We start from the raw sequence: 22,797 nt of genomic DNA, 5'->3' as shown, positions 1-22,797 counted from the left end.
GAGATTAATATGTATTTCCATCCTTGAAAAAGCAGGGATATGTTGCTTTGAAATGTGCACGTTGTGTGGTATGTATATAGGTTAGTCAGTCTGTTGGTCAGTCTTTTTCAAGTGATGGTTTTTTGGAGATGCATATTAGTTGTGAGATCAACATGTCAAACTTCAAGATCCAAGTTGCTTGGTTTATTGCACATTGGTTTCCAAACAATATCTTTAGAACCCTTTGAACCATGATAATACACATTTTGTGTACTGGTTACTAGAATGAAAGGAAAGACACAAAATGATATTCATTTCACAAGGTTAAAGGTCATGGTAACATCAGTTTTGACCAAGAATTTAGTTTCAGAACTTAATTTTATGAACACTTTTACCTGCAATCATGGTAATTGGTATAGTGATTACATTTGTGGAAATTACACCCATTTTTATTTTGATGTCAAGTGGTCAAAGATCACCATCACCTCAGTTTGTATCGAGAAATTTGATTGTGCATGATATCTAGAGAACTCTTTGACGTACAATCATCTAAATTGGTGTGAGGTCATTTCTTAAGTTTTCTAATTTATCTGTATTTATTCGAGATCCAGGAAAATGTTGTATAGCCTTCATTCAGTTGTATAACCTTCTTAAACCTTGTAACTTGAGAACCAGGAAAATGTTGTACAAGTTAAAAAGGGAAAATTATTTTTAACTCTCACTTAATTTTTAGCTCTGCTGAGCAGAAAGTACTCAAGGTGAGCTATAATGATCACCATATGTCTTGCTTACTGCATCATGCAATGTACCATGTGTGTCTTCAACTTTAGCTCGTTATCACTCCAAATTTTTTATCCAATCAAGCTGAACTTTGGTCAGAATATATTTATTGAAACAATATCTCTGCTGAATTTGAGTCTGGTTCATCTCCAGGTTGAATGTTAGAAAAACCTTGCTGCCACTTAAGAGTCCACATTTATGACTCAATCTGAGCGAAATTTATTATTAATGTTTATCTAAGCAATATCTCGGCTTAGTTTGAATCTGGTTCAAATGTGTCCAAAAACTAGGCTACCAGGTAAAATCTTCTAAAACCTTGTTACCCCTTTAGAGGCCACATTTATTACTCAATGGTGAAACTTGGTCAGAATATTTATCTTGACAATAAATAGGTTCAGTTTTAATCTGGGTCATGCACCTTCAAAAACAAGGTCACCTGGTCAAATATAAGATAAAACTTTCTACCACTCAATAGGTCACATTCAATACTTGGTCAGAATGTTTATCTTAACAATATCTAGGCCGAGTTCTGAGAATCTGAGTCATGCACGTTAAAAAATATGTCTTCCAATCTTGATGGAACTTTGTCAGAATTTTAATCATTACAATATCTTGACTGCATTTGAATGAGCATCTAAGAAGAAGGAAACCAGTTAGAAAAACATTGTAACTACTCTAGATGCCACATTTTTATGCCTCCTTTCGAAGGAAAGGGGGTATATAGTTTTCGCACTGTCTGTCTGTCAGTCTGTCTGTCAATATGTCAGTCTGTCACACTTTTCGTGTCCACTCTCTGTTTCTAATAGTTTTCATTCAATCCTTACCAAACTTGGTCAGAAGTTGTATCTAGACAATATCTAGGTCAAGTTTGAGTATGGGTAATGCCGGGTCAAAAACTAGGTCACGGGGTCACTTAGTGCATTTCAAGGATTTAGCATGGTGTCCGCTCTCTTATTGAAGTAGTTTTCATCTGATCGTTACCAAACTTGGTCAGAAAATGTATCAAGACAATAACTAGGTCAAGTTCGAATATGGGTCATGCGGGGTCAAAAATAGGTCAGGGGGTCACTTAGTGCATTTCAAGGATTTAGTATGGTGTCCGCTCTCTAGTTGAAGTAGTTTTCATCCGATCTTCACCAAATTCGGTCAGAAGTTGTATATAGATGATAGAGAGTGCAAACACTTTTCTAAAATTTATATAACCTTCATAATTTCAGCAGGGTTAAAGTTTGGTCATAACTTTTTGAATATTGAAGATAGCAACTTGATATTTGGCATGCATGTGTATCTCATGAAGCTGCACATTTTGAGTGGTGAAAGGTCAAGGTCATCCTTCAAGGTCAAAAGTAAAAAAATACAATCCAAGGTAAGTAATGAGCTTTAAAAGGGAGATAATTTCTAAACCTGCCATAATTATGATATATTGAAAATTTATTTCAAAGCGGCGCAATAGGGGGCATTTTGTTTCTGACAAACACATCTCTTGTTTTGCCTAAGTATGATGCCTAAATTTGAGGTGAGGGACCTAGGGCTTTTGTTATCAAGCATGTTTTGTGAATTTCTGATTTCAATTAAGGAAGATAACAAATTAAAGTTTAATTAAAATATAAAAAAGTACCTGGTGAGCATCCTAGCTCCCTAAGAACCCTTCTTTGTAATTTGTATTGTGAAAGATATGAAGGATTGTAATAAGTTAGTTTAGACATGTGCAAACAATATCTTGATAACAAGTGAACTCATACTTACTGATGATTATGAACATGGCAGACTTGACATATCAGCTGACTGTGGTCCTCACAGAATCCTGTCAGTTTTTCTTTCTTGTGATCCTGACATTTCTCACGTCCATCCACACTAGTCACAGGCCACTGGCTGATGTTTTTCTTGCCCAACATTGCATGTTTCTTGTAAAGATAGTTGTGATGCTTCACACATTTGGTACAGTAAAATTGAGAACATTCCTCACAGTAAAATTCAGCCTCTTTGTTTCTGTCATGACTCTGACAGGTTTCACAAGAAAAGTCAAAGAATGATTCTGATCCTTTATTAATGGAACTATCTGAATTTGAAGACGAAGTTGAAGGCGTTATCGGTCTCTTGCCAGTCTTATGATAGGGCTTTGTCTATAAGTTCACATTTGTTTTACTAGAATTTGTAGTTATTTGTTTAACTATTGAGCTGTCAGCAGTCTTAACAGGAAGATTTGTCACTATGTTCCCTATTTGTTTAACTCTTGGGCCCTCATCAGTCTTAACAAAATGTGACGGTATGATCCCCATTGTATTACTTATTTTACAGTTTTCTAATTGTATCAATAATTGTTATGAAATCTTGAATTTCACAGCTTGATTTTGTATCCATGTACAAAGACATTTTTAATAAGGACTTATCTGAACTAATAAAACTGTTATAATGCGTCTTACTTGATATCAGATTATTGGTTGTTTTATCAAGTTTGTCTTTTATAGCTTTCGTCATTGTCTTGGTACAGCATTCCTTGCCAATCAACAAACATCTTAATGATGCAATATCTATCGCTTCTTAATCAAGATTTCATTATAATAGTGTTGTTTATTGTTGATTTGATTTGGCAACAAATGTTTTTTATATTGGTTTTCTATAACCACCTGGTAACGCCAAATAATCCTTTCAAACACTCAACTAGTATATAAGGTGATGCAGACAGTAAATCTTTACTGCATAACTAATTTGAATAAATCTGTTTCACTTTGGCGTTGCAGTCCAGCTTCCTCTTCTACCTCTCACAACCAAGTTTAAGAAGTAGTTACATCCAAATTAAACCAACAATCAAAATCTGAAAGAACATTGCTCTGAAATACATCCTTCGACCATACACAACACATAACAACTACCGTTGTTATAGATCATTCAGTTGGTTGTTACCTAAAACATTAAAGTTGAATCTTAGTAACTAATGTCAGGTGATATCCGGTCATGTGATTGTATAATGCGTCCTGTATTATTTGTTACAAATACCCAGATCATATAACCAATTGATTATTGGCAAATACCACAAACTATTTACAGTAGGATATGGTTTAAATTAAAGAAATCTTTGTATATGCTGTTGAATTTGAAGAGCCTAACCAATAATCTATTCATCTACAGATATGTATGGGATATTTTTGACAAATGACAAAAGATAATAGTTATTAGCTCACCAGAGCTTATTGGGCTTATGTTTTGTTTTTAGGATACCAAGTTGTCCATAATCACATTGTGCTTATGTTTTGTTTTTAGGATACCAAGTTGTCCATAATCACATTGTGCTTATGGTTTGTTTTAGGCTACCAAGTTCTCCGTAATCACATTGTGCTCATGGTTTGTTTTTAGGCTACCAAGTTGTCCATAATCACACTGTGCTCATGGTTTGTTTTTAGGATACCAAGTTGTCCATAATCACACTGTGCTCATGGTTTGTTTTTAGGATACCAAGTTGTCCATAATCACATTGTGCTCATGGTTTGTTTTTAGGATACCAAGTTGTCCATAATCACATTGTGCTCATGGTTTATTTGAAGGATATCATGTTGGCCATGATCAGTAAAAGGTGTAAATGTGTGTGTTATCTTTTTCTTCAAATGACCTCTGCTCCTGAACATCATGGACAATTTGAATCAAACTTAAGAAGAGGATCCTTGGGTGACTCTCCTTTAAAATTGTCCTTATTGCTCTGGTCCATGGCGTATGTAGGTCCCCTGAGCTATAAAAAAGACTTAAACTATGAAAACTTCTAAAATTGTCACAGAAAATAGGGCGTTTATATTTGGGGTGTAACATTGTCTCATGGTCCTCAACCTTTGGATCGAGAAAATTTGCAGCGCGTTGACTAAAATTGGGAATAAGTGTTGTTGTTGTTTTGCTAAAAAATGCTTCAAAATTGAGGATACAAATGTGTCCAGTATTATATTTACTACGGTTGATCTTATATGGATGGGAGATGAACAAAATAATTAGATTTAAAAAATATATATATATCTTTTAAATTGGGAATTTTTAGCTCCCATTTAGGAAAAATATATAGTAAAAAATGCCACAAGGTAAAAGTTTAGAACTCATTGGATGTTCATTTGATTTAAAAGTGATTTTGTTTATTTGCCTTGTCAGCGAGCTTACTTTAAAGTAATTATCATGTATATTTTTTTGTTCAAATCATTAATAGAAAAGGTAATTTAAGCTTCATTTTGCGAAAACAGGGCTTAATAATGCATGTGCATTAATTGTCATCCCAGTGTTTTTTTTATATAAAATATATACTTTTTTTCCATTGGACCCGATTTTGAATGAAAAAAAAAATCTGCATCCCAGTACCAAAGACTCTCTTTAAACGAAAATCAGAAAGTGTCATCATTGATTAGCTTGTGCGCATTGCACAGGCTAATCAGTTTACACAGGCTAATCTCGGACACCACTTATTTGACATGCATAAAGCCCAGTTTTCCCTGAAAGAAGCCAGATTTCAATGACAAACTGGCCAATGTGGTCGCACAAGCTGTTAAAGACTATTAATAACATACACACACTGTCTGCAGTGTACCCGTGGTGAAGTATAAGCAGGCAGATGCGGTTTTTATAGTTCTTAGCGTAGTTAAGAGAAGACTGACTTGAAACACATACCACTAACCTTAGTTGTCTGCAAGCGAACAACTAAAAATAGACTTTGTAAAATGACCTTGAAATTTTCTCTTAAACAACAAGGCTCAGGGGTGTAATATATAGCATTTAATATAGTGTGGCGGCCTTCTATCAAGATTGATACAAATCACACCCTGTGACTATTTTGTCTCCCTTATATGTATATATTGAAAACTTGGAACAATTTCTTTTGAAATGGCAAGAGCCAGAGGTTTTGTATTTGGCATGTAACATGATGTGATTGTCCTCTACCAAGTTTGTTCAAATGATGCCCCAGTAGTCTAAATTGGCCCCCACCTCCACTTTTGCAGGGCCTGCTATCTGCAGAGGTGTGGGAGAAGCATCCTGGCGTTCAGCAGTTTGTGATGAAGTTTCTAGCGCCCGGTATTTGGGAGAGACACAAGAGTGAATTGGCGCGGAAAATGGACACCATAGTCAACCCTCTTAAGACTGTCGGAAACGCAGTGAAAACCATCTCTAACGATGGGGTGTCGAAACTTAGAGGTGTAAGTGTGTGCAAGAATTTAGAGGGTAATTGGTTGTCAAAATTAAGAGGGGTTAGGGGTTTCAGAAGATAAAAGGATAGAGATATGAGTGGGTTAATTGTTACATTTGGAAGTGGAGTGGGTTAATATTTATAGCGATGGGTAATAGGATGTCCAAATTAAGAGGCATAATGGGGTTAAGAAACTTATTGGGCTGAGTGGGTATCAAAACTTGGGAGTGAGTGGTGTTGAAATTTAGTGGGTGAATGGGTTTTGAAAGTTAGAAATGGGTAAGTGGGTTTTGAAACTAAGTGGGGATACCTTAGTGATGAAACTTATGTGGTAGGGGTATATACACTTAGGGGGAAAAGGGGGATAAGCAGGTACATAATGAAAGGGCGAGAGGGGGTAAGGGGGTAACAAAACTTAGTGGGCTAAGTGGGAATCAAAACTTAGATAATGTGAATATTAAAAGATAGTGGGGGGAGTGGGTTTTGAAACTCATAGAGGTGAGTGAGTATACCGCAGAAATTGTGTAGTTTAAGTATGTATCAAAACTAATAGGGGTGTATTGGAACTTTGAGGGGTAAGATGCTATTGAAACTTAGAGGGTCGAGTGGTTATAGAAGTTTATTTATGCATGATTTGTAATAAAAAACTTAGTGGGGATGGTGAGTGGATTTTGAACCTTACTTGAAAGGTGTAGGTTGGTGTCAGAAATTAAAAATAGAGAGAGATTAATTAGTGTAGAACTTAACAAGGGTAAGTGGGTTAATATTTTTTATAGGCAAATGGGCCACCAAGATTGTCACAGTTAACTAGAACTAGAACTCTCATACGATTCCACAGGATCATTATTTAGACCAAAATGTTAATTGTAGGTAAATTGTGAGAGTTGTAACATTAATATTGGGTGTTGGGACTACTTTGGGCATATGGATATCCAAAGTAAGCGGGAGAAGTAGGTGTGAATACTTTAAAGGGGAAGTGGCTCTCAAAACTTAGGGGATCATATTGGTGTCTAAACCATGTGGGTTGCATGGTGGTCGAAACAAAGAAAGGTCCGCTGTTAGAGTATCTAAAATGTGTGGGGCTGGAATTGGGTTTGTAGACCTTTTGTAATTTAGATTAAAGTTGAAAAAACAACAACACAAAAACAACTTGCAGCCATGTATGTGGCCATCTTTGTTATCACGTGGAACCATTATTTTGGAGAAAAATAGGTTAATTATACCTGGTATTATTGATATGTTTTAAATTTGATATTCAACTTGATCATTTTCCCAATAAATGTCTGTCAATTTCTGTCGCAGTGCCATGTTTGGCGGGAAATGTTACTAGAAACAAACATACATGTATTGCTGACTCCCAAATTACAAAATGAAAATTACTGTTGCAGGACTCATTCAGCAGGAGTTCAGGATCAGCAGCACAAGGGACCAAAGTTGGGGCTGGGTTGGATCCAGAGGTATATGATATTGAAAATATTGAAATATTGGAAATAAGTGGCTCAGAAATGTGTGTGATATTGAAAATAGGGAAATATTGGTAACTAAGGGGCTACCACTTGGTGCATAAAAATATGGAAATATCAGTTACGAAGTTGCTCAGACTGTGTGTATCAAAATAGGAAAATATTAGCAACTAAGTGGCTGACACTTGATGAATGGAAAAAGGGGGGTATTGTTAACTAATTGGCTCTCACTTAGTGCTAGAAAATAGAAAAATATTGGTCACTAAGTGGCCTATACTTTGTGAATGAAAATAGAAAAATATTGGTAACTAAGTGGCTAAAACTGTTTGCATGAAAATGGGAAAATATTGGTAACTATGGTATTCAACCTTGGTGCATGAAAATAGGGAATATTGGTAATTAAGTGGCTTGCTTTGTTTGCTGTCAGGAAAGTTCCTTTAATTTTGCTTGGTTAAGGGACTGGTTTTATGATGCATTCAGTTAAATTAGAACATTCCACTGCGTATCGTTTCACTTTCAATTAAATTAGAACATTCAAATTGGTACCGTTACCTTTCCAGTTAAATTAGAACATTCCACTGCGTATCGTTTCACTTTCAATTAAATTAGAACATTCAAATGGGTACCGTTACCTTTCCAGTTAAATTAGAACATTCCACTGCGTATCGTTTCACTTTCAATTAAATTAGAACATTCAAATGGGTACCGTTACCTTTCCAGTTAAATTAGAACATTCCACTGCATATCGTTTCACTTTCAATTAAATTAGAACATTCAAATGGGTACCATTTCCTTTCCAGTTAAATGAGAACATTCCACTGCGTATCATTTCATTTTCAATTAAATTAGAACATTCAAATGGGTACCGTTACCTTTCCAGTTAAATGAGAACATTCCACTGCGTATCATTTCACTTTCAATTAAATTAGAACATTCAAATGGGTACCATTTCCTTTCCAGTTAAATGAGAACATTCCACTGCGTATCATGCTGCTACTGATGGACGAGGTGTTTGACCTTCGACACAAAAATCAGTGGCTGCGACGGCAGATTGCGAGAGTGTTGAAGCAACTCATTAAAGCCATCCTGGGGGACCGTATGAACAAGTAAAGAGACTCGCTTTGTCTGGAGTTATTTCTATATTAAAGCCATACCTTGAGAATTTATGAACAAGTAAAGAGGCTCGCTTTTCCTGGATTTAATTCTTTATTACATTCATGATAGGGATCCCATGTGTGAAAAGTAAAAAAAAATCATGTAGCTTGTGAGGGAAGTATAACTGTCTTATTTGTAAAGTTTTTTTGGGGTAAACAAAAATAATATTTTTACAATTTTTTTTTTTAATCTTTAGACAATTACATTTATTAAACACCTTATGTTTCAACACTGCAGGGGACTCTAAAAAGTAGCTGATTTTCAAGTACACTTGATTTAAAAAAATGGATATTTTATGCTGTATATTTTCATTACTTATGTAACTTTGAGCGTGCTAACTTTACATGAAACTACACACAAGATAGATTTTGAACCAAGGCTTATTTTTGTGAACTTTTAATTTTGCCAGTGCTTTTCTTAATAAGATCTTAAAGAAGACATCTAAAAGTGGTCGGATTTATATAATTCACAAGTAAAAGAAAGGTGTAAGACAGAAAAGCTATTTACAAAAACTTCTAATTGTAAATCGTACAAGTTTTGCTTTGTGGTGATGTGCTTGTGTTATGTTTTACAGGAAGATTGTTGAACATGTAGACTTCATGACCTCAGCGGAACAAGTAGCAGAATACATCAAGGCCTTTCGGTAATTTAATGGTGCATTTATTTGTAGCAAAAACATACAGTGAAATAGTCGGCCCACACATTTCTGTTGTGTATGCCTTTGTTAGCTTCATGGTATCAAAATACTTATGCGTATACAGAGACTCTTGAGTCTGAAACCTTGGAAGAACCCGTTCTTGGTCTCCTTGGAATAATTTGTTAATATTTTGGGAGTTGGAAACCAACACAGTCCTCTCTGCCATTATGCAGATGTAATTTCAACAACACAAATACAATGTATTTGTTTTTTTGTTGACATTTCTTGATGATTGTTACCCTATTAGAAATATGATACATGTACATTATCGACAATTAATGCAACAATGCATATTTATTTGGTTTTTCCTTAGACCAATGTGCATGATTGTAGAAGACTGTGGCTTATGAATTCTCATAAGACCTGTGAGAAACTGCTATTATTTAGTATTGTGTGTAATCTGATAAAAAAAAAGTGTAAACAAATGAGAATAATTTATTATAGGAAAATCTGTTTTGTTGTCGGAAAAAATAAGTCACAAACAAATATTAATTTGGCTAAAAATGTAGGTGTCTGAAAACTAAAAGTGACTGAAAATTGTTATTAATTCTGTAATTTATTTTCATATGATGCAAAAACATAACCAGTATGTGCATAAGACTTACGTCCAAATTTACTATATATGTGTGGGGGAGGAGGAGGAGGGGTGGGGAGGTTGGTTTAACACATTTGAGATGACTGTGTTTTTTCTACAAAACCTTTTTACTCCTTACATTAATACTTTTCACTCCTTACAGGGATACTTTTCACACCTTACAGGGATACTTTTCAATCCTTAACGGGATACTTTTCACTCCTTACAATGATACTTTTCACTCCTTACAGGGATTCTTTTCACTCCTTACAGTAATACTTTTAACTCCTTACAGTGGTACTTTTCACTCCTTACAAGGATACTTTTTACTCCTTACATTAATACTTTTCACTCCTTACAGGGATACTTTTCACTCCTTACAGGGATATTTTTCACTCCTTACAGGGATATTTTGCACTCCTTACAGGGATACTTTTCACTCCTTACAGGGATACGTTTTACTCCTTACAGGGATACTTTCACTTCTTTCATGAATACTTTTCACTCCGTACAGAGATACTTTTCACTCCATACAGGGATACTTTTCACTCCTTACAAAGATACTTATCATGCCTTACAGGGTACTTTTCACTCCTTACAGGGATACTTTTCACTCCTTACAGGGGTACGTTTCACACTTTACAGTGATACTTTTCACTCCTTACAGTGATACTTTTCACTCCTTACAAGGATATGTATCATGCCTTACAGGGTACTTCTCACTCCTTACATGGATACTTTTCACTCCTTACACGGGTACTTTTCACTCCTTACATGAATACTTTTCACTACTTACAGGGATATTTTTCACTCCTTACAGGGGTACTTTTCACGCCTTACAGGGATACTTTTCACTCCTTACAGGGATACTTTTCACTCCGTACAGGGAAACTTTTCACACCTTACAGGGATACTTTTCACTCCTTACAGTGATCCTTTTCACTCCTTACAGTAAAACTTTTCACTCCTTACAGGGATACTTTTCACTCCTTACAGTGTAACTTTTCACTCCTTACAGTGATCCTTTTCACTCCTTACAGTGAAACTTTTCACTCCTTACAGGGATACTTTTCACTCCTTACAGGGATATTTTTCACTCCTTACAGGGACACTTTTTGGCCAGAGGGTGTGCTGGCTGAGCCACGAGCAGCACGGGACAACAACATCAAAATGAGGACCAGGGTGGTCTGTAAGGCCAAAATGCTTGGCAGTATCCCAGGTACAGTTATCTTGTATATGTTCACTGCAATTTTTAGTTAAAATTTTACCATTTCAATTTTAAATTACAAAACAATAAATTAATATCTGTGTTTATGTTTTATGATTATTAATTCGGAGCTTAAGTAACTGTCAGTTTGAAACATTAATAAAAGTGTTAAGGAAGAAGCCTATTGATAAAAGCATGGCTAGCTCTGTTTGTGAGATCAATTCAGGTACATTGACCCTGTACCCATGGCTAGCTCTGTTTGTGAGATCAATTCAGGTACATTGATCCTGTACCCATGGCTAGCTCTGTTTATGAGATCAATTCAGGTACTTTGACCATGTACCCATGGCTAGCTCTGTTTGTGAGATCAATTCAGGTACATTGATCCTGTACCCATGGCTAGCTCTGTTTGTGAGATCAATTCAGGTACATTGACCCTGTACCCATGGCTAGCTCTGTTTGTGAGATCATTGAAGGTACATTGACCCTGTACCCATGGCTAGCTCTGTTTGTGAGATCATTGAAGGTACATTGACCCTGTTCTCATGGCTAGCTCTGTTTGTGAGATCATTGATGGTACATTGACCCTGTACCCATGGCTAGCTTTGTTTGTGAGATCATTGAAGGTACATTGATCTTTTACCCATGGCTATCTCTGTGTGTGAGATACTTCCAGGTACATTGATCTTGTACCCATGGCTAACTCTGTTTGTGAGATAAATGGCTAGCTGCATTTGTGAGATGACATCCTGGCACAGCCACATGTATTGAACCGGCATTGGTCATGAAATAATTTATTCTAACACTCTCCTATCATATGATTCAAACAGAGAAATTGTAAATTACTGACATACTCTCCTTACTCAGGGAAAGTATGCATACTTAAATTGAAAGCTGTATAATACCATTAATGTTAAATAAAATTTAATATCCAAACACATTAAAGAAGCTTTTTTACACAAGTTTGAATTTGTTTTGGAGGCACCAGGGTTTGGAACTTTTCCATGTCAAATTTTAACATAGAATACATTTCAAGTGAGTCCGTTCGGTACACATGGCCTGTCATGTCTAAAAATGAAAGTCCATTACAGTCCAGTTGTTGTTAGTTTAAACCTATTTATTTTAGCTCGATTGCATCGAAAGCCTAAGGCTTATATAAACGCTCTCGAGTCCGTTTCCTGGGCCTAGAACCAGTACTTGGTGTATTTGGGGGAGATCTAAAGAACGCTCCCACGGTGGGGATCGAACCTGTCACCTCCCGGTCGCTAGGCGGACACCATATCCATTACACCACGGCGTTGTTGTTAATAATCAATTAAAGTGCTTTGCCTTGTTTTTTCCAATTAGTTTTGTAGTGAATAAAAACATGAGAGGTAAATGTTTTCATGAATGATAATGAGTATAGTAGTCTTAATTTTGTTATATATCAAAAACAAAAGTATTTTGAAAACCTGAATTAATTCTTTTGCAAACAAACACCACACTCCACCAAATAAAAAAATACTAATATTGCTGCAATGCTAAGTTTATTAACTCTTTGGTCCTATTTCAGATGAACTTCGTCATTTTCTCGGCAGCGATACAGTACGGATAGGAACCAGTCGAGTGTTCGACATGTTTCAGTATCGCAGTCTGAACAGACGTCTTGTATATGTAATCCTTGAGGGCGTCATTGAAACACTTTTTCCTGAAAACCGCTTCAAGGAACTGTTCCGAAAAATGCATTCACAGTCTGCTCGTTTGAAAGCAAGAAAAAATGGAGATCCAGTGAAAACCGCAACTGTTGGCAAGAAAACTTCCTGATGTTAGTGTTTGTTTATCTGTGTGTGCTATGTATCTATTTATTTATTTATTTTATGAACAGGTTTAAGATTTGAAACTGTATTTGAATTGTATTTCAAAATGGCATTAATTTTGTTGTTTGTGTACTTTTAAATAATCAACAAATGCCAGGTTGTAGATTTAACATAATTTCCGATGTACAGAAATATTGTAACCATTTTACTGATGTATTCAAACAGTAAGTAATCTGAGATTATATGTGTAAACTTTACATTTAACAAGGTGTGTTCTTACTTTCTTGGCTGGATATTTATGTTGAGTATGTATTTATTCATGAATCAGTTTGAAACCTGGAGGAAACCTGCAGTTAAGCATTCAGGCACCAAGAAAATATACTTCTCAACAGAGACACAGCACTCCAATCATCATTACCCAAACCCCCATATACAATAAACACATCTTAACATTACATTAAAAAAGATATTTGTAAATTGTATTTTGACCAACTTTTGTTAATGCTGGAAATTTAAGTTTTATGAATGTATGAATAAATGAATAAAATGTATTTTTGAATTTCTAGAAATTCTTAGTGTTTTGAACTTTAAGTTTGTTTTATTTTAAACGCTATTTTAAAATAAACACATCATAACATTATATTTGTAAAAAATATGATATTTGTAAACTTAAGTGTGACATAATTTTGTACATGCATAAAACTTAAGTTTTATGATGATATTTATGAAAATAATGGAAATAATATGTAAATATTGCTGAATTTCTTGAGATTCTTTATATATGGTTAACTTCAACTTTCTGTTTTTGCAAAAATTTGGTGTAAATTTTATATCCATTTAATACTTAAAGACAATATTATTTTGCATTAAGCATTACCTGTTTGTCTGATACAGTGGCCTTCACTGTTGCTTAATACACAGGGGATTAAACTCTAGGTCCTCACACATGTGAGTTTGGTAGGTGCTCATCGCAACAGGTATACTTTATTTTTTGTCTGTGAACAGCCCCCCCCCCCCACAAGACCACATCAAATTAAAACAAAATACTTGCTTGAAATGTCGTGCTGTTTTCAAAATATGTCTTACTTTTATATGACCGTACTAATTAAACATACACATTTTGGACAAACAAAATGTTGTTCCTTTTCGAAGTGCTAATGTCTACCAGATTTGTATTAAATGTATTTGTATTTGAATTGTCAGTGAGTATTTGTATACTCTGTTTAAATTATTGATGGAATTGTTCAGAATTTTACTGTAAAATTTCCATGTTTATAATTATGGACCATGAATTACATATTTTTAGCTCGACTATTACATATGATATATATATAGTGGAGCTATCCTACTCACCCCGGCGTCGGCGTTGTCGTTCCCGTGTCCGTTTGCGTGCAAATCTTTAAGTTTACGTGCTACCCAAAATATTTTCAATGTCCTTTGACATATTGCTTTCATATTTTGCATACTTGTTTACCATCATGACCCCAACCTACAAACAAGACCAGACAACTGTATCAAGCATTTTGACAGAATTATGGCCCCTTTTATACTTAGAATATGCATATTATTGATAAATCTATGTTAAAGTTTGCGTACTACACCAAATATTTCCTGTGTCCCTTGACATATTGCTTTCATATTTTGCATACTTGTTAACAATCATGACCCCAACCTATAAACAAGAGCAGACAACTGTATCAAGCATTTTGACAGAATTATTGCCCCTTTTATACTTAGAATATGCATATTATTGATAAATCTATGTTAAAGTTTGTGTACTACCCCAAATATTTCATGTGTCCATTGACATATTGCTTTCATATTTTGCATACTTGTTAACCAACATGACCCCAACATATAAACAAGAGCAGACAACTGTATCAAGCATTTTGACAGAAATATGGCTCCTTTTATACTTAGAATATGCATATTATTGATAAATCTATGTTAAAGTTTGACAAAACAACACTTACCTTACATACCACAATGCACTCCACCCAAACCATCCCCCACGCCCGCCCCCCCCCCCCCCCCCCCCCCCCCCCCCCCCCCCCCCCCCCCCCCCAGAACCCCCTCCCCCCCCAACCCCCCTCACAATTTTTTTTTTTCTTATTTTTGAAAGATCATCTATTAAATGATCACACACCCACATTATACCCCCCCACCCCACCCCCCCCCCCCCCCCCCCAATTTTTTTTTTGTTTTCTTATTTTTTAGCTCGACTATTATATATGAAATATATATAGTGGAGCTATCATACTCACCTGGGCGTTGCCGTTCCCGTGTCGGTTTGCGTGCAAATGTTAAAGTTTGCGTACTACCCCAAATATTTTCAATGTCCCTTGACATATTGCTTTCATATTTTGCATACTTATTTACCATCATGACAATAACCTAAAAACAAGAGCAGACAACTGTATCAAGCATTTTGACAGAATTATGGCCCGTTTTATACTTAGAATATGCATATTATTGATAAATCTATGTTAAAGTTTGCGTACTACCCCAAATATTTCCTGTGTCCCTTGACATATTGCTTTCATATTTTGCATACTTGTTCACCATCATGACCCCAACCTACAAACAAGAGCAGACAACAGTATCAAGCATTTTGACAGAATTATTGCCCCTTTTATACTTGGAATATGCATATTATTGATAAATCTATGTTAAAGTTTGCGTACTACCCCAAATATTTCCTTGGTCCCTTGACATATTGCTTTTATATTTTGCATACTTGTTTACCAACATGACCCCAACCTATAAACAAGAGCAGACAACTGTATCAAGCATTTTGACAGAATTATGGCCCCTTTTATACTTAGATAATTGAACATTTTGCGTAAATTGCCATAACTTCTTTATTTATGATAAGATTTTATTAATACTTTGACAAAACAACACTTACCTGAATACCACAATGGATTCCACCCAAACAAAACTCCACGCCCCAACCCAGAATCCCTGCCCCCCCCCCCCACCCCCCCCCCCCAAATTTTTTTTGTTTCTCTTTTTTTTATTTTTGAAAGATCATCTTATAAATGACCACACTTCACATTATACTATACCCCCCGCAATTATTATTTTTTCTTCTTTTTTTTAAAGATCGTCTAATAAATGACCACACCCCACATTATACCCCCCTTTCAACCCTCCTACCCCCCCCCCCCCCCCAAAAAAAAATAAAAAATAATTATATTTTTTTTTTCCTTTTTTTATTTTTGAAAGATCATCTAATAAATTATTGAATATGAACAATTTCCCCATGATGGCTTACGTTATACTGTCAAGCACTCGAATAGTCGAGCGCGCTGTCCTCTGACAGCTCTTGTTAAAGATCATCTATTAAATGATCACACACCCACATTATACCCCCCCCCCTCTCCATGATGGCTTACGTTATACTGTCAAGCACTCGAATAGTCGAGCACGCTGTCCTCTGACAGCTCTTGTTAATGTTTTCTTTGGACATATGGAACGTAGATATGATTATCAGGGTTGATTTTTTTAAATTTGTGTTGTTAACAGTGTTAGTTGAATGGGTGTTTAAAACATATCTATTTAATCGTTAAATTAATACACACAAATAAATTTGAATCCACTGAACCTCTGATGAGTATTTTTTGTAAATTGATTAATAGTTTCCTGTTGTTTTTTGCAACAAACTTGTATAACGGAACATGTAATGAAATTGCTTATTTAGACGAAATTATTCATTAATGTAATTTATATCTACACATTTGTGAAATCAATAATGGTGAAGATCCCTATTAAATTTACATAATTTGTCATTATACTAGCATTACAACCTTTATTTTGGTTATAGGTGCAATTTATTTTTTTATTTTTTTTATTTACTGAATTTTTTTTGCTTTTACCTTCTGATTTATTGTTAATTATTTCCTCATTTAAAATCATAAGTTAACAATTTAGGCAGTCTTTTGAAAGTATATTTATGACGTCAGTTTTGAGCTATTTTGTGTGACCATAAAGCTTTTATACTTGTCCTTTTCATTGAAATCTAATCAAGAAAAATAAACACCGGATTGAAAGAGCTTTTAACACAGCAAAGTCTACAACTGTATTTCTCAGTAAAATCATTATGTAATTGTGTGCAACATCATACTGAGAAAAGAGTTTTTGGAAATGACTAAACTTATTAAAAAACAATATTTCACATTTGGGTGCTTTATTTATTACGTGTATTGCTATGCCAACGCATTTAAAGTCCCTAAAGATTAGCTTCAGTAAACTGTGACTGCATTTGGTCCTTCACCTTGGTCGCTAGCTCAGTTTGTAGGGCATTGGACTATTACCCTGCTGCTGGCTGGTTTGATCCCCAGCCCAGCCATGTAACTTGTGTACTGATTCATAATTAAATCCTTTCAATGGTCCCCCCCCCCCCCCCCTACATCAGATTCAAGTAATTCAGCTGCCAGTTACTGGTATTTGTATCAGCATTTATCACTGGTAAACCAGCTAACCAAGGATAATAAAAAACTGTTACCTTAAGGCCATGATGACTGAAATGCTTTTGAACACAGTCAAACATCCAAATAAACTAGCTAAATATGGTACTTTTAAGGTTTTTAAAGGAATACGAATCGGATACAAACTGATGCGACTTTATTGTTTTCCATAAATTTATTGCTTGAGTACATTTGTAGTTTCTATTAAATACATATGAGTATAAGTTAAAACTTGTGAAGTGCACATGATTTTTTATCTACCAACTTCAAATATAATAGTGTTACAATTTCATTCCTTTAAATTTTTACTTCATAGACGTTGAGTATTGTGTAATAGAAAAAACTTAATATGTATTAATCTGTTTTCTAAATATTTTCTAAATTTTGATTATTGGTAAACCATTGTTGTGACTGCAATAGTATGTGTTGTTTTATTTGTCGGTATTTTATCTATGTATATTGAATTGTGTATGTTTGGAAATGAACAGCTTTTGGTTCGAACCACATACCACATTTTGTTGTTACATTGTTTTTCGAAAATTGAAAAAATAATAAATATTGACAGAAATCAGACTGTGTTTGTTGTGAAAGTGTCAACCTTGAATCCGGCAGTATACTTAGGACACAGCTAGGTATTGGCATAACAGATCATTCAAAATAATATAAAATCTATTTATTTAGAATGATTAGGTCAATTACATGTGTTAAGGGTTATGTGATTTTCAAGCAGTTTAGTGGATGTGTTCACAGTTTTCGCCAAATGAAGAGTAATGAATTATATCCAAACACGCAAACTACAACTCCTGAATAAGATATATATTAAAAACGTCAACATATATTTATTTATTGATAATCAATAATATACATCAGACAAATATTAAAGCATATGTAACACATTTTATTGATAACTTGCACAAACGTTCATTATTGATAATAGAGTTTACACTAACAATCAATTTTAATCGTCTGTCTAGTGTAGTTGTGGAGCGTTAGCTTTTGCTTCCATATGCCCTGGGTTGAACTCCAGGGCAGGAACACTACTTTTATTTACTTAAAACTTTTATAAGTCTGATATTTTTTAAATTTATTTCATGACAGATTATATTTTTTAAGTACAAACACATGGTAACACGGCATTAAAGAATCTGAGTTTGCTCAATACATGGGCAGTATCGTTCTTACTTGGAGAAGGACCTATAAGAAACCAAATTAAAAGTGTCAAATGTTGTATCTTGCGAACATAGCAATACAGATGTTGCAAGTGTTTATGATTTTGACAGATAAAAACAAAACAAAATAATGGTATTAACAATTTTCTTGACAAATTTAAGCTATTATTTAAAGATCAATCATGAAACTTAATAGATCTCTGAATTATTTTACGAAAAACTGAAATAATCGCCCATACTTTTAGCCTCTATATTAAACCTCAATCAAGTTAGGCAATGAGATGAATAACTGATCACAAGTATTTCAGTTAAAAGGCAATCTGCAAAATTCGTATCAATTCAGCAAACAAATGATTTATATTAAGACAAGGGAAACAACTTGTATTTGAGTATTTGTATTTTCTTTATGAGTGACTTTCCCTACACAGACTTCAACGTTACAACATTGTAAAGTAAGTAATGCCTATTTCTAAAAGTAACATTTTCTCTCATAAAATCTATTATGCAATACCAGACATTTAATGGTAATGTCCTATGAATCTTGGTCGTTTGCATCCTTAAACTATGTCACAAGGTCATTTGTTAAAAAACCTTGTGCCGCCCAAGATGCCACAATCTTGATGAAACTTTGTCAGATTTGTTTATCCGGACAACATCATGCTTGAATCTGAATCAACTGCCTTCAAAAGATAGGTCACAAGGTCGAATGTTACAAAAACCTTCTTACCACTCTAGCGTCCAAATATATAACTCAAGCTTCACATAGTTTGACTATGGGTCATGTACGTCCAAAAACAAGGTAACCAGGTAAAATCTTAGAAACAATCCTTGTTAACACTTGAGAGGCCACATTTATGAACCAATCTTGATGAAGCTTGGTCATAATGTTTATTTCAAAATTATCTAGGCGGAATCGAATTTGGGTAATTATGTGCCTCTAGAAACTAGGTTAACAGATCATATATTGAAAAAAAACTTGACACCATTCTATATTCATAATTAAAATCAATTTTGATGAACTTTTGTCAGAATGCTTATCATGAAAATATCTAGCATAAGTTGAAATCTGGTTCACGTGCATCAGAACAACAAGGACATCAGGTCATAACTTTGAAAAACCCTATTACTACACTGGTGGTCACATGTATGAAGTCTTTCAGAAAACTCAACCAGAACGTTAATTTTGACAATATGAAGGCCATGTTTGAACCATTGACGAAGTGGGATTAGAAACTAGATGAGCAGGTCATGTTTACATGTTCATTAGTACACACTAACGTTCTTAAAAGGCCATCATTGCCCTTTTCTTTTTCTCATTTTTTTCTGTCTTTTTCCATCCTATTTTTATAGAAAATAATCTGAAAATCTTTATATTAAAACTGTCTTAAAGTTTAAACGTCCAAACTGTTCTTCTATTCAGCCACAAAGGTAAGGTCTTATATAGTTTGAAACGTAAATATGTGGATCTCTTTCAAATATTATTTAAGTTTTGGCTCTGGGGTAATTTAGTTACAAAATATATTTCAACAGTGGACCATATCTTTTACAACTGACTTAATGTTATAGATATTATTAAATAACAAATGCATTACTACAGATCTATTATCATACTGATCTTTGGAACAGGCCCAGTGCTTTTCAAGGAAAGCCGAGACAAATGTATTAATTGCTTCAAAGCTCATGCCAAATAATTAGGATGTCAGATAATTTGGACTGAACATGTGTGAATTACGTGTTCAATATCAACACATCGAATATTTTGACATTGAAATACTCGAAAATCAGCGGCCGCTGGTCGTGAAAGACAAAAGTCACTTAATACAATGTAAAAATAGAGTTTAAACGCTCGGGGGGGGGGGGGGGGGGGGGCATGGAAAGTGGTCGCATAGGACAAAAATCGCTTAATTCAAGTGGTCGCATTCACGATATTGAATGTAGTTACATTGTTATATTGAGGAAATCAGTATGAACAATAAACATAATACACGTTTTTGTTTTTGTGTTCATAAATGCCCACTGTGGGATTCAAATTACCGATTATGAAAAACGTGTACTTCATTCTTCAATTAAATTTTAACTATATATAAGTTCCCTCATTAATAAATTAATGTTGATCTGGACAGCGGTGCTATATGTACATTTCATTCATTATGATTTAACTTCTACTACAGATTTTCCCGTACATGCTAATTATTGGTACGTTTTGGTAAATTGACAAATTTAAAACAATGTTTCAGATTCAGAAGTTTTCGTTGTAGTTATGATATTTGTGAGGAAACAGTTAGTATACTGAACCTCTTCATTCTCTAAAATAGCCATTATATGTATATTTTGACGATTTAAAAATTGAAACTTATAAAGCGTTGCAACGCGAAATGATTGAATAATTTGGAGAGTTCTGTTGTTGTCGTTATTTTTTGTGACACAACGAGGATTGCTTATAGAAAGTAAAAAATACATCACTCATTGTATGAGCACGGATGGCCGAGTGGTCTAAGCGTTAGACTTTTACTCCAGCGGTCAGTGGTGCGAGCCCTGATGATGGTTACTGTTTTTTCTTTCATTAATTTTATTCTTTACTGTAGTTTTGTAGATCCAATATTAAGATTTATCAATATAAAGCATTTCATAACAAACATCAATATCTGCCAAAATCTGTGCAAAGGTCCATTTAAATGGTCTCTGGGGAAAACTTTTTACTTTTATAAAAAAATATTTTAGGAATGCTCATAAAACAAGACATACTAAAAATGATTTGTAAAGCAACCATTTAATCTATAATTTGTTTTAAGTTTTTGGAAATATTATAATGTATTAACTGTTGATATTCCCCTTTACCTGTAACTACACACATTAAAATAAGATCATTATTATTTCAGCAAATCAAAAGACTGTCCACATGTTGTATTCATCCTTATTTACTTCTTTCATAAATGATAAACTGTATACACCTGTTTGATAATTGATGTGAATAAAACTGGATTGTGATTGACATATCAGATACAACAAATTGTTCAAGACTCGTTAAGGAGCAAATTCTCATGATACATGTACATGCTGGTAATTGTTATTTTGAAACATAAACAACTCTATTGATTTTTGTTACAATGTACTCTATAAAACCTTCAAGTTCATGCCAAAATAATTGATAGCAAATCAGCTTAGGTTGATTGTTAATTCTTTTTAAAAGATATGAATTAAACTTATTGTAATAATTGGTAAGTCTACAATGGTTTGCAATTACTTCATTTGAGTATAATGCAAAATTTTATACTCATATTAAACTAATAAAAAAAGAACAAATTGAATATCCAATTGCAATCAGCTATTTGTACATAGTTAGTCTTTTAGACCATAACTGTATCACAAATTTCAATATGTTTGTGGGGGATAAAATTAATCACTTTGTTTGTTCATTGGTCTAAAACAATTCAACTCATACTGAAATATTCTATTTTTAACATGTATAACTCTGGATGAAACTACGATTGTTTATCTACAATATCTAGGCCAAGTTCGAATTATCCAGAATTATTATAAACTTTAAGTTGTTAATATAGTTTCACCCAAACTACCAATAACTCTCTTAAATGTTCCCCTAAATCCTGATTATCTCGATATTTTGTATCCAATAAAGGGTAGGCCTTTTTCCCCAAAGTTGGAAATAAGAACCCGTTGCCTTCAATTTCGGATAAAAGGAAACACAAATTTCAATAAAAAGTTACTTGATTTGTGCCTTGTTCTTCATATATCTTCATAGCTACTTTTATGACTCAATATTAATCGGACTTGGTTAGAACATTTATCTTGACAATATCTAAGCTGAATTCCACTCATGGTCATGTGCGTTCTAAAAAAGGCAATCGGGTCAAATCTAAGGAAAAACTATTTTATCAATGTAGAGGCCACATTGATGATTCAATATTGACGGAACTTGGTCAGAATGTAAACCATGACTAAATATGTGATGAATTTGGATCTGGGTGAATCCCAAAACTAGGTCACCAGGTCAATTTAAAAAAACATTGCAACCTATTTGGAGGCTCATCAATGCCTCAATCTCCAATTAACTTAATAAAGTGTGTTTTTTTAGACTTAATCTGAGCTGAGTTTGGGTTACATTATTTAATTTTGCCAAATCTAAGAAAAACCGTGTTAACACGCTAGAAGTCGCATATGTTACTCGATCTTGATTAGACCGGGCAAGGATGTTAAATATTGACAATGTGTAGGCTTCTTTTGTTTTCCATCTTCTTAAAACTTGACAATTCATTCGTTCACATGATATAGTGAAGTATTTTCGACACTCTAGTCTATAATTCAAACTTTTAGTCCAATCGTCATAAAACTTGATAA

At 34.3% G+C, this 22,797-nt stretch overlaps 1 protein-coding gene across 1 annotated transcript in view; it reads left to right on the top strand.

The window, feature by feature from the left end:
- The window catches only part of LOC127856605 (sorting nexin-13-like), a 70,342-nt gene extending 56,980 nt beyond the window's left edge, over positions 1-13,362 (top strand). Inside the window, exons 20-25 of the mRNA XM_052392914.1 lie at positions 5,727-5,921; positions 7,300-7,368; positions 8,335-8,480; positions 9,104-9,172; positions 10,907-11,019; positions 12,560-13,362. Coding sequence (XP_052248874.1) covers positions 5,727-5,921; positions 7,300-7,368; positions 8,335-8,480; positions 9,104-9,172; positions 10,907-11,019; positions 12,560-12,810 — 843 coding nt within the window. The 3' untranslated portion in view covers positions 12,811-13,362. The remainder of the gene's footprint in view (positions 1-5,726; positions 5,922-7,299; positions 7,369-8,334; positions 8,481-9,103; positions 9,173-10,906; positions 11,020-12,559) is intronic.
- Positions 13,363-22,797: the final 9,435 nt, after the last annotated feature.

This window comes from Dreissena polymorpha, chromosome 13 (genome assembly GCF_020536995.1).
Source record: "Dreissena polymorpha isolate Duluth1 chromosome 13, UMN_Dpol_1.0, whole genome shotgun sequence".
Taxonomy (NCBI): domain Eukaryota; kingdom Metazoa; phylum Mollusca; class Bivalvia; order Myida; family Dreissenidae; genus Dreissena; species Dreissena polymorpha.
Note: the sequence above shows the minus strand (reverse complement) of the source record. Positions and strands in the feature narration are given on the sequence as shown.